The 10,887-nt window shown below is 49.8% G+C and overlaps 1 protein-coding gene across 1 annotated transcript in view; it reads left to right on the top strand.

Annotated features, from left to right (window-relative positions):
* PIK3R6 (phosphoinositide-3-kinase regulatory subunit 6) overlaps positions 1–10,887 on the top strand; it is a 68,305-nt gene that overhangs the window by 54,338 nt on the left and 3,080 nt on the right. Inside the window, exon 16 of the mRNA XM_027774919.1 lies at positions 3,641–3,756. Coding sequence (XP_027630720.1) covers positions 3,641–3,756 — 116 coding nt within the window. The remainder of the gene's footprint in view (positions 1–3,640; positions 3,757–10,887) is intronic.

The following is a 10,887-nucleotide window of genomic DNA, read 5'->3' as shown; positions in this document are numbered from 1 at the left end:
GGGGGGATGGCCACGCCACAATCCCTTCTCCTCCATTCTCCTCTTGAGATCTTGGGCACGTACGCACTTGCGCCTGGAGTGAGTTTAAGCTGCCAGGTCCGGGACTTGAACCGCAGTCGACTACATGGGAGTCCAGCGACATAGCCATTACGCTAACTACTGGTCCCCCAGCCCAGTTTTCAACTTTTAAAAAATTATTGCCAGAGAAGAGAAAGCACCCCCAATGGAGCGTGATCATGCCACAATCCTTTCTCCTTATTTCTCCACCCTACTGAAATTTGGGGCATTTGCATACATGCACCTAATGTGTTTTTCATGCCACCAGGACAGGGATTTGAACCATGGTCAACCATGTGAGATCCAGCTCCCTTAAGCACAAGGCTGGTTCTCAAAATATTTTTTGTACCAAAATAAATCGACACTTTAATTCCATTTTTCCATGAACTGTTTGAAATTCTATCACCATGACTTAGAGAGCAACATGGAATGTGAACCAGCTAGTGCCCTACGTTAAACACATTAACTCTTTTGGGACTAGCAGATGACGTAATGGCTGTGTCACTGGACTCCCACATAGTCGACCGTGGTTTGTGTCCCAGACCCAGTGGCTTAAACTCAGGCTGGGCGCCTGTGCATGCATGCCCAAACTCCTAAGAGGAGAAGGGATTGTGGTGTGGCCATACCCCCTGGGGGGTGATTTCTCGCTTTCTGTCTCTCTCTGTTTCTATGGTGAGTGCCCATGTCCTACGGCAAAAATCTCTCTTAAAAATATTAACTCTTTAAAGAAAAATATTAAAATATATAAAATATAATATAAAAGTTGAACCCTGTGAGACAGGTAATATCAGGATGAACAACTTCTTAAAAGTTTATGTATTTACTTCCTTCACGAGAGAGAGAGAAATAGAGAGCTGGGACTCCCCAACAGGGTCTTCCCACCATGATCCACCCATAGTCCCAGCGCCCAGATCACAGATTCACGTGTGCACCTGGCAGCTCAGGGACGTCCTGGAGTGTGAACCCAGGGACTGTCCCACATGGGTCCAGTCGTGCTACCTCTGCACCACCACCTGACCCCAGTAATAGCCACTTTTTATGGGAGAGGAAACTGAGGCACGAAGAATAACTTATGTAAGGTCACCTCTGTGTGAGAGTCGGACTGGGATTCAAACTCAGATGTTGTCATGTTGGTGTCCATGTCCCTCCCGCCTGCCCCACAGTCTCCCCTAGAGCTCCCAAACTCTGCAGACAAGGCTTAAGAGCTGATACCCAGAGATGTCTGTAGAAGATCATTCCGAGCAAACGAACAGTTCACCCAGGCAGGAAGACATCTTGCTCACCACCCTATCTATCCCCAGCATCGAGCACATGTCTTGGGGCACAGCACGTACTCAATAAACATTTGCTGACACTGAAGTAAAAAATTAAAAAAAAAAAAGGAAAAGAATGAATGCATTTGGGATATTCCAGAAGAAATAAAGGATGAAAATACCTATCAGTCAGGTTGGAATGTTTATGAGGGTGTACCTCTGAAGCCTCCCCTCCTGTCCAACTCCCAGTAGTTACTCTGTGTCCGAGGTCCGCTGTGGCTTTGCTAGCACTCAATTACAACGCCTCTCTGTCTATAGCACATGTGGGTTCTTACGCGGGCACCATCGCTGCTCAATATTACAGGCACCTGGCACCGAGAAGAAACTCAAGAAACAATATCATTTCCTGGGGGGCAGCAGGTGGCATGGTGGTTAAGGTGCTGGACTCCCACGTGGCCTATTGTATTTGAGTCCTAGACCCGGTGGCTTGCTTTTTCACTTTTTTTCTTTCTCTCTCTCTCTCTCTCTCTGTCTCATGAATTAAAATAATGATAATAATAATAAATCAAATTTTAAAAATATATATCACTTCCTGATAAAGTCACGTCTAGGTAAGCTGAATTTGTGGATGACTTACGAAATTCTATGCAGCAAGATATTCTTTACGTATATATCTTTATTATAATAATCATCTTTCTCTCCCACCCAGAGGGCATGGGTGGGAGAGAAAGAGGAAAGAAAAGAGGGGAAAACACCTTCCAATGGGGCGGGATCACACTGCAATCCTTTTTTCTCCATTTCTCCATCATGTCAGGATTTGGGGCACGCATATCTAAGCCACTGAGGCTAAGATTCAAAATGAGGTTGTTGGTTGGGACCAGCAGATGGTGTAATGGTTGCATTACCGAACTCCCACATAACTGACTGCGGTTCGAGTCCAGGAGCTGGCAGCTTGAAACTCATGCCGGGTGCGTGTGTGCCCAAAATCCCAAGAGGAGAAGAACAGAGGGGAAGGGATAGAGGCATGACCATCTCCCCGGGTGGGTGATTTCTCGCTGTCTCTCTGTCTCTGTCTCTCCAGCAAGTGCACACACCCTCTAGCAAAAATCTCTCTTAAAAAAAAAAAAAGTGGTCATTTGTGTGGAATCTGGTTCCCTTAACCACTAAGCTATGGGGCAGCCCTGCTTGCAAGTTTCTTTTTCTTTTTCTTTTAAGGTTTTTTTTGGTCATAGAATAGGTGTGCTTGCCAGAGAGAGACAGAGACAAAGAGAGGTGAGAAATCATCCCCCAGGGGAGACGGTCACAGAATGCTTTCTCTTCCATTCTCCCCCGGGGACTCAGAGCACGCACACACACATGATTCACGTGATTTTCAAGCCACCTGGACTGGGACTCGAACCGCAGTCAGCCATGTGGAAGTCCAACACCCCAGCCACTATGCCACCTGCTGGCCCCGTACTTATCGATAGTTTAACATCGTGAAGGAAACACGTCATTCTGGTAATGACCCATAACCCAGAGGTGATTACAGAGCAGTGGTCTGGAGTGCAGGTTCACACCCAGAGTTGCCACTTACCCTCTGTGAACTTGGCTGAGTGACTCGTGACCTTTCCACCATTATTTCCATCCATGTCTCAAGTGGAAAAATAATAAATAGATACTAATTTGTGTGCATCTAGGAAACTATACATGTTAGCTCTTATTGTTAAAATCCTGTTCTTTCTATTTCTGTCACAAGACTCTCACTCTAAACACTATCAGGTCTGATCTGATGGTGCCAGAACCCTCTTTATTTTTATTTATTTATTTATTTTTTTTTTTTTAGAGAGAGAGAGAGAGAAAGAGAGAGTTTTTCTATAGGGCACATGTGCTTGCTGGAGAGACAGAGAGACAGAAAGCAAGAAGTCACTCCCTGGGAGATGGCCACGCCACAATCCCTTCTCTTTCATTCTCCTCTCAGGATCTTGGGCACACACGCACACATGCCCGGTGTGAGTTTAAGCTACTCGGTCCAGGACATGAACTGTGGTCAACGATGTGGGAGTCCAACAACGTAACCATTACGTCACCTGCTGGTTCCAGAACCCTCTTTAATTAGCAGGGAGAGATGAAGCCCGACAGCATGGCAGCAGTCACTCATTATATAATGAATAGTATATATTGAATTTAGACTCATTATACACTGAGAAAGTCAAAGGAAAACTCTAGACCCATTGGGACTGATGCCACCTAACCCCTCGGTGTCTGTGACCTACAATACCCTGGGCTAGGCAAGCCTTACAGTCTTAGAATGCCCCGTGGCTTTCAGCCCCCCCCCCTACCCCGTTCAGTTTCGGGGCCCCCCCCCTGCCTCCCAACTGCCGCTCCTTTCACAGACCACACGTGTCTGAATGTCAGCGTGACTGAGGTTGTCAAGTCCTCCAACCTGGCAGGAAGGTCCTTCTCTGTAAGTACTGGGTCTAAAGGGACAGAGGGGGGAGCTAGGTAGGAACTGAGTGGGTGGGCCCAAGGGGAAGGTGCGTCACAGAAAGGGAGCTGACTTCCAAGTTTTCCTGAGCCTTTGCTATTGAAGGGCGTCTTCCAATGGGACAGAATCTGCTTTCCAATCTGTCTGTTTGACAAGGTGAGCCCCGCCAGCCAGATTGGTGCGGGGAGGGTGCAGTAAAACGTGACACTCGGCAAGGCGGGACCAGAGAAAGGTCCTGGGTTTGCAGCCAGAGACCTTCCTGTGTATCTGGGTGTGCGTGTACCCACGCTCCAGGGCTGGCTGAGGCGGGGTGGGGATTGTGGCACTGAGATCCTGTTGGGGGATACTCTCTCCCTCTCACTCATGGAAGAAATAAATGAATAGAGAAAAGAGAAAGGAAGGGAGGGAGGGGGCAGGAAGACTGAGCACCAACCGGCCTAAGTCAGGCACTCTGACAGTTAAAGCCCCACCGTCCATCTGCCGGCATTTGAGGCATTTGAGAACTAAGACGTAGCCAGGAAGCTGCAAACCCCACCCACGTCCTGCCACCTCGGACCCTACACAACAGCCGGGCTCCTACCGGGCACAGTCCGTCCTTTAACAAATCTAACTTCCATAATCTCACGGCCCTGCTATGTCCCTTGCCCTTTGCCCTTACTGGTACTTACTAACACGGCCTGTGGCCCACCCGTGTCCTCCCTCTCCGATGGCCTCTTCGGGTTTCACTTCCCTACTCTGTTTGGTCTTGGAGCTCTGCGCTTAGCCGGCCGTGTCTCCCCAACATCCTCACCTCCGAAGTAGGGCCCGGGAGGAGACACTCTGCTTTAGAGCAATCAGCCCCATCTGTGTGTCCAGGGGGCTGAAGAAATCCGCGTCTACACTGGTTAGGGCCACAGCAAACGCGACCTGCCCCTCACCTGGAGCCCCTCGTAGCATCACTCGGCCCTTTCCTCCTCCATCTCCTCCCGGCTTTTCTCCATCTGCTCCCAGCCGGCTCATCTCAGGTTGGGCCTCTCCTCCTCCCCATGCCTCCCTGTAGCTTAGTTTTCCCACCCAGGGACACAGAGAAACTACCCTGCCCGACTGCCTCTCTAGCTACCCGTGCCTTCGTCCTTCCCTAACCTTAGAAAAAAAAAAAAGCAGAAATGAAAGAAAGAAAGAAAGATCTCGTCCAGCTTTGTCTGGGATTGGAGGGTTTCCCAGGATGTGTGACTTCCAACACTAAAATCAGTTCAGTCATAGACAGTGGTTACCTTTAAATTAAAAATGTGTGTATTTGAAGTTATATTTACATATTAAGACTCCAGTGGACTGGCTTCCAGCACTGTCGGAGACTTTCCCCCACTTTCATCTTGTTTTGGTCAATTCTGAAAGCATTCTACCACTAGCAGAGAAGCCCTGCCCGCTGAGTCTGCAAACACCCTGAATCCACACATGCTGGGATGCATTCTCTCACAGTGTTTCTCCTCCATTTCTGGTTGTCACTTGTTGGCCTCTTTCCTTGAACTCTTTTTCCTATAGCAGTTCCTTAAATAGCTACTGTTCTCGACTTCTATTCACGGCCCACTTCTTTTCTCATTCCCTGGACTATCAAATTCACTTAGTAGGATCTGGTCTAATTCAGGAAGGACTCCCAGATCTCTATCTCCTGCCCTGACTCACCCCTGAGCTTCTGACTCTTGCCTTCAACTAGGTTAGCCTGAACTGGATGGCCCATCACACCTTGACTTGAAATGTTTAAAACCAAAGCTGGAGTCAGCAGATGGCATAGTGGTTACGTTGCTGCACTCCAGCATGGCCGACCATGGTTCAAGTCCCAGACCTGGTAGCTTGAAACTCACACTGGGCATATGTGTGTGTGTGTGTGCCCGAGATCCTGGGAAAAGAATTAAGGAGAAGGGATTGTGGCCATCATCCCTGGGGAGTGATTTCTCACTTTCCCTCTCACTGTCTCTGTCGCTCTCTCTGGAGAGAACACACATCCTATGGTGAAGAAGCTCTTAAAAAAAGTCATGGGTTGGCCCTGTGGCTGTGGTTAAGGGAGTTGGATTCCAAATAGCTGACAGCACAGCTCGAGTCTAAGCCCTGGCAGCTTGAAAATTACACCTGGGAGACCAGCAGGTGGTGTAGTGGTTAAGGTGCTGGACTCCCACAGAGCCAACCATGGTTCAAGTCCCAGACCCAGTGGCTTGAAACTCATACCAGGCGCATGTGCCTGTTTGCCTAAAATCCCAAGAGAAGAACGGAAAAGAAGGTATTGCGGTGTAACCATCTCCCCTAGGTGGTGATTTCTTGTTTTCTGTTTCTGTCTCTCTCTGCCTCTGGCGAATGCATGTACCCTATAGCAAAAATCTCTAAGAAAAAAAGAAAAAAAAAGAAAGAAAAACACACCTGGGGTATGTACATGGGCGCTGTACCCAAAGTCCCAACAGGATGAAGAGGTGGAGAAGAAGGGATTGTGGTGTGACCAAGCCCCACTGGGGGTGCTTTCTCCCTCTCCCTTTGTCTCTGTCTCTCTCTGGTGAGTGTACACCATCTGGCAAATTAAAAAGAAACACCAAAGCCAGTTCCTTCTGATAGTTAAGAGCTCTCTAGAGCCAGACGGCCTCGGTTCGAGTCCTGGCTCTGCTTTTGGCAAGTTACTCAGCCTTGCTTTGCTTCAGTCCATGATGTGAAACCGGGGTAAACACATGGCCTGCCTCCGCCAGTTGTTGTGAGGACTGGCTGTGGCAGGTAAAGCTCTCGGGAGAGTGCTGAGTTGGCACTTCGTACAAGGGGGCTTCAGAAAGTTCATGGAAAGAGGGCCACCTGAGGTGCAGTAATAAAATGTGATGCCCTGTCAGGCAGCCACATGGCAGGGTTACTGAGTCCCGTCCAGAGACTTCCCCAAGGACACTGAGCACACCCGTGCCCATGAGCTGGGCTGGCTGAAGGCAGGGGCGGTAGTGGTACCAGGACCCTGTTCAGGGTGCTCTCTCTCTCCTCTCTCCCTCTCTCTCACAGAGTAAGTAAATAAAAGTTCTTTGTTTTGTTTTGTTTAAAGTTCATGGGCAAGGGGGCCAGCAGGTGGCATGATGGCTAGGGTGCTAGACTTCCACATGGCTGAGCCCCAGACCTGGTGGCTTGAAATTCGTGTCAGGCACATGTGTGTAGTGTGCCCAAAATCCCAGGATGAAAATAGAGAAGGGATACGGCATGGCCATCCCTTCTAGGGGGCTGATTTCTCACTTTCCCTCTCACTGTCTCTGTCTCTTCAGTGAGTGCATGTGCCCTATAGCAAAAACCTTAATATATACATTTCAAAAAAAATGTTCACAGGAGAATGGACGTAGAGTACAGGTTTATTTTGGTGCAAAAAGATGTGTCATTCATGTATAGATTTTTCATAATATTCATTTGCATGAACTTTTCAAAGACCCCCCACTGCATGTTAGGGGTTGTTTTTATTTTGTCCCCTCTCTTATTCAATGGTATAGTCACAAACAACAGCTCTGCCAGAAACCTGAGCGTCATCCCAGAGGCCTCCTCGTCCTCGCTTCCCCATGCCCTGCTGGTTTCCCTCAAGTACTTCTCAAATCTCTCTTCCTCTCTGCCCTCCTTCTCCTGGTCCAACTATTAATAGGTTGACCAACTGTCCCAGTTTTCCTGGGACTGAGGGGGTTCCCTGAATTTGGGACTTGAACGCTAAAACCAGGAGCGTCTCAGGCAAGCCAAGGCAAGGTGGTCACCCTAGGTCCAGACCTGCGTCCACCCCCTTTGCCTCTCAGCTGGGCTCACCAAGACCAAGCTGACGCTCCTAAGTCCACCGTCCACGTCTCTCCTGAAAAAGTCTATGACAGAATGCTGACATGCCACCCACTCCAGACTTACACCCCCTTGTCGTTTCCCTTTCTCCAAGGGCAAAACATCCATTGGTGTCGCACTGCTGGGCTCCTGCTCTTCTCGGTCGGCAGCTCTGGCCGCTCCCCACAGGCCCTTTCCTCCATGGCGCTGGGATGTGTTCCCAGTCACAGCTCTGCACCTTTGCTCATGCCATTTGCTCTACCTGGGACCCAGTCCTCCCTTCCTTTTCCCACCATCTTTGTGTAGGTAGAAATCCCTGCCAGGGAAGGCTCAGTGTCGTCTCCCCAGAAAGCCTTCCCTCCACTTCACTCCCCGATGAGCTGGGAGCCCCACCTCTGTGCTCCCATAGACCCTCGGGACACAGCCAGGGAAGCGTTTGTAGCACTATTCAGGCAAGTTCTTGTACGTTGATGGCCTGCCAGCTCCCCGGCTCAGGGTCCTCATCTCAGCTTCCAGGCTTGCCAGCACTTGGCCTGAGTCCAGGGGTGTTCACCAGGTGTTTGTCAAGTCGCCTCATCCATCCTCCCCCGTGTCCCAGATCTCACAGCAGAAACAGAGCTCGCCTTCTCCGAGGCAGCCCACACACTCCAGAGAGCTTGGATTGGCTGAGGGGCCTCTTGCCCTGAGCTGAAAGCAGCCTTCCTCCGGGGCACTTAGCTTTGAGCTCCAAGAGGGAAACATTTACCTCATGTTGCATTTCCTCTTTTGAACTCAGTGGTCTCTGTTGTTAATGATCTCTCTCTTTAAAATTACTCGTTTAATTTTATTTATTAAATATTATGCAGTTTGGGGACCAGCAGTTGGCATAATGGCTATGTCACTGGACTCCCATGTAGTCAACCACAGTTCGAGTCCCAGACCTGGTGGCTTAAACTCACGCCACGCGCATGTGCGTGTGTGCCCAAGATCCCGAGAGGAGAATGGAGGAGAAGGGATTGAGGTGTGGCCATTCCCCCCCCGGGGAGTGATTTTTCGCTTTCTGTCTCTTTGTCTTTCTGGTGAGCACACGTGCCCTATTTTACTACTAAAATATTCAGTTTGAAGAGAGAGAGAGAAAGAGAAAGCAAGCCTTCAGGTTTGGGACTCGAACTACAGTCAGCCACGTGGGCGTCCAGCCAACCACCGCGCCACCTGCTGGCCCCATGTTGTTAATGATCTCGTTAAACAACTAGGTCAGGGGATTTGGAAAATCAAAACCTATCCCTCTAAGTGAGTTCCCTTTACTCCCTGCACTGACTGGCCGGGGGAACTTCCCTGTAGCCATGCTTTCTGCGTGGAACCAGGCAGGTCTGTCCAGCCGGATGGATGATAAGCCCCTGGCAGCGAGGGCAAGCTCATGGGGAGCTGGAAGCGTGAGGGCAAGGGCGTGGCCAGCTTGGTGAGTTTAAGGGTCAGTAAAGGTATGGCCTTGGCTGGATTGGAAACTTGACATAGAAGACTAGTGGGACACAAGGACAGGAGGGTTGGGGTGTGGGGAGTGTGGAAGGCAGGAAGCACCCCCGGAGAACAGGAAGGATCGACGACATTTTGCCTGTCCCTCGTCTTACTGAGATGGCTGGCCTGCCCACCGTGTTTCCTGACTGGAATGCATGCCTCCTGGGCCCTCACAGGTCAAGGCCAAGCAGATAGGGTGTGTCTCCGTGCGTAGACCACAAGGGTAAGCAGAGGGTGTCTGCCTACACTGCGGGCAGGAGGCGGCAGTGCTGAGACTTCATCCAATTGTCAAAGGATGGCCTGTCCCTGGGTGTATTATGGAGGCCCGGATCCTGCAGACCCTGGAGCAGGCTGATGCAGGAGAAAGAGCACCAGGCGGGGAGTCAGGGCTGGGCCCACACCGACCAGTGCACACCTTCCGTGGGTACATTCTGTTCTCTGGCCTGTCTCCTCACCCATGGGGACCACAAGCATACCCCAGTAGGTACAGTCGGTTTGGGGTGCCATGCATTAACTCACTAACCAAATGCTCCTGGCTTTCCCCAACCCCCAGCTCATGGGGCACTCCAGCTCCCTGCAGTCTCTGCAGGTATTTCGGGAAGGTCAAGGATGGCATCCCAGTGCCCACGATCAGCTGTGCGGGCAGTGCCCTCTACGCTCCACTACCGGTCCCCCTGACCACCACTGTCCCTGGGCAGAGAGTCTCAGGGCACTAGAGCTGATGCAGGGTCTGTCAACAGCAGGGGGCCATTCCTTCTCCTCCAGTGTTACTCTCTGTCATGGGGTCCCCACTCTCTTACAGAGGTTTGGGTAAATCTTTCTGTCTTTACACAAAACCTCCTATTCTGATTCACATGAGGCTAGGGACTGGGCAGTGACAGGGGGGGACCTTAGGCTGGAAGATGACTCGGGGGGAAAGAATCCACAGTGTGTTCCTCTCTGACAACTAAGCCTTCATCCATGCTGGGCTCCCTCCTGGAATATTATAGTTCATACTAATAATAAGCCAATGTTAATACGGCTCTCCTTAGGTAATTATCATTACCAGTAATAGCAATAATAATGTGTCAATATTAATATAGCTTTTATATGTCCAGGCACTATTCCAAGTACTTAACGTGTACTGTCTTGTTTAATATCCACAACAGTCCTACAAGGTAATTGCTATTATTCCTTTTTTTCCCTAAATATTGGGTGATTGGAAAAGTTGTAAAGTATTTTTTTCTACGTTTTTCTATGTAAAAATTTGTCATAATTTTTTTAACATAATTATTTATTTAATTTTGTTATCTTTTTTTTTTTTTTTTGACCAGAGAGAGTCAGAGAGATAGGAAAAGAGGGAAAGTAAGCTGCCAGGTCTGGGACTTGAACCACCGTCGGCCAAGTGGGAGTCCAGTGCCTTAACCACCACACTACCTGCTGGCCCCATGTCATGACTTTCCTAACAGACTAATAACAGAGACATTAGAAGGAGGCCTAAGGTCATACAGCTCACAAACAGCAGAGCCAGGATTAGAACCTGGCTTAGAGGCTGTGCTCCTGACCGTCTCCTGGGAAGATTCTTAGACACTCTGGCCACAGACTCCAGCTTATCCCCCCTACAAAAGTTCAGCCGAAATGCCTGGACATGCTTGAGCCCCCCACAAGCCTCCCTCCCCAGCCTGTTTAGGTGCTGTTCGTGGCTCTGTTGTACAATGAGCAAATGGAGTCCCGCCTACATTGGCAGCTTTTTAAAGAATGCCTACACCTAGGGACCAGCGGGTGGCGTGGTGGACAAGGTGCTGGTCACTCCCACATGGCTAACTGGTGTTCGAGTCCTGGACCTGGTGGCTT

Source organism: Tupaia chinensis, unplaced genomic scaffold (assembly GCF_000334495.1).
Source record: "Tupaia chinensis unplaced genomic scaffold, TupChi_1.0 Scaffold000493_1, whole genome shotgun sequence".
Taxonomy (NCBI): Eukaryota; Metazoa; Chordata; class Mammalia; order Scandentia; family Tupaiidae; genus Tupaia; species Tupaia belangeri.
The sequence above is the reverse complement of the archived record's forward strand: the minus strand, read 5'-3'. Positions and strand labels throughout refer to the sequence as shown.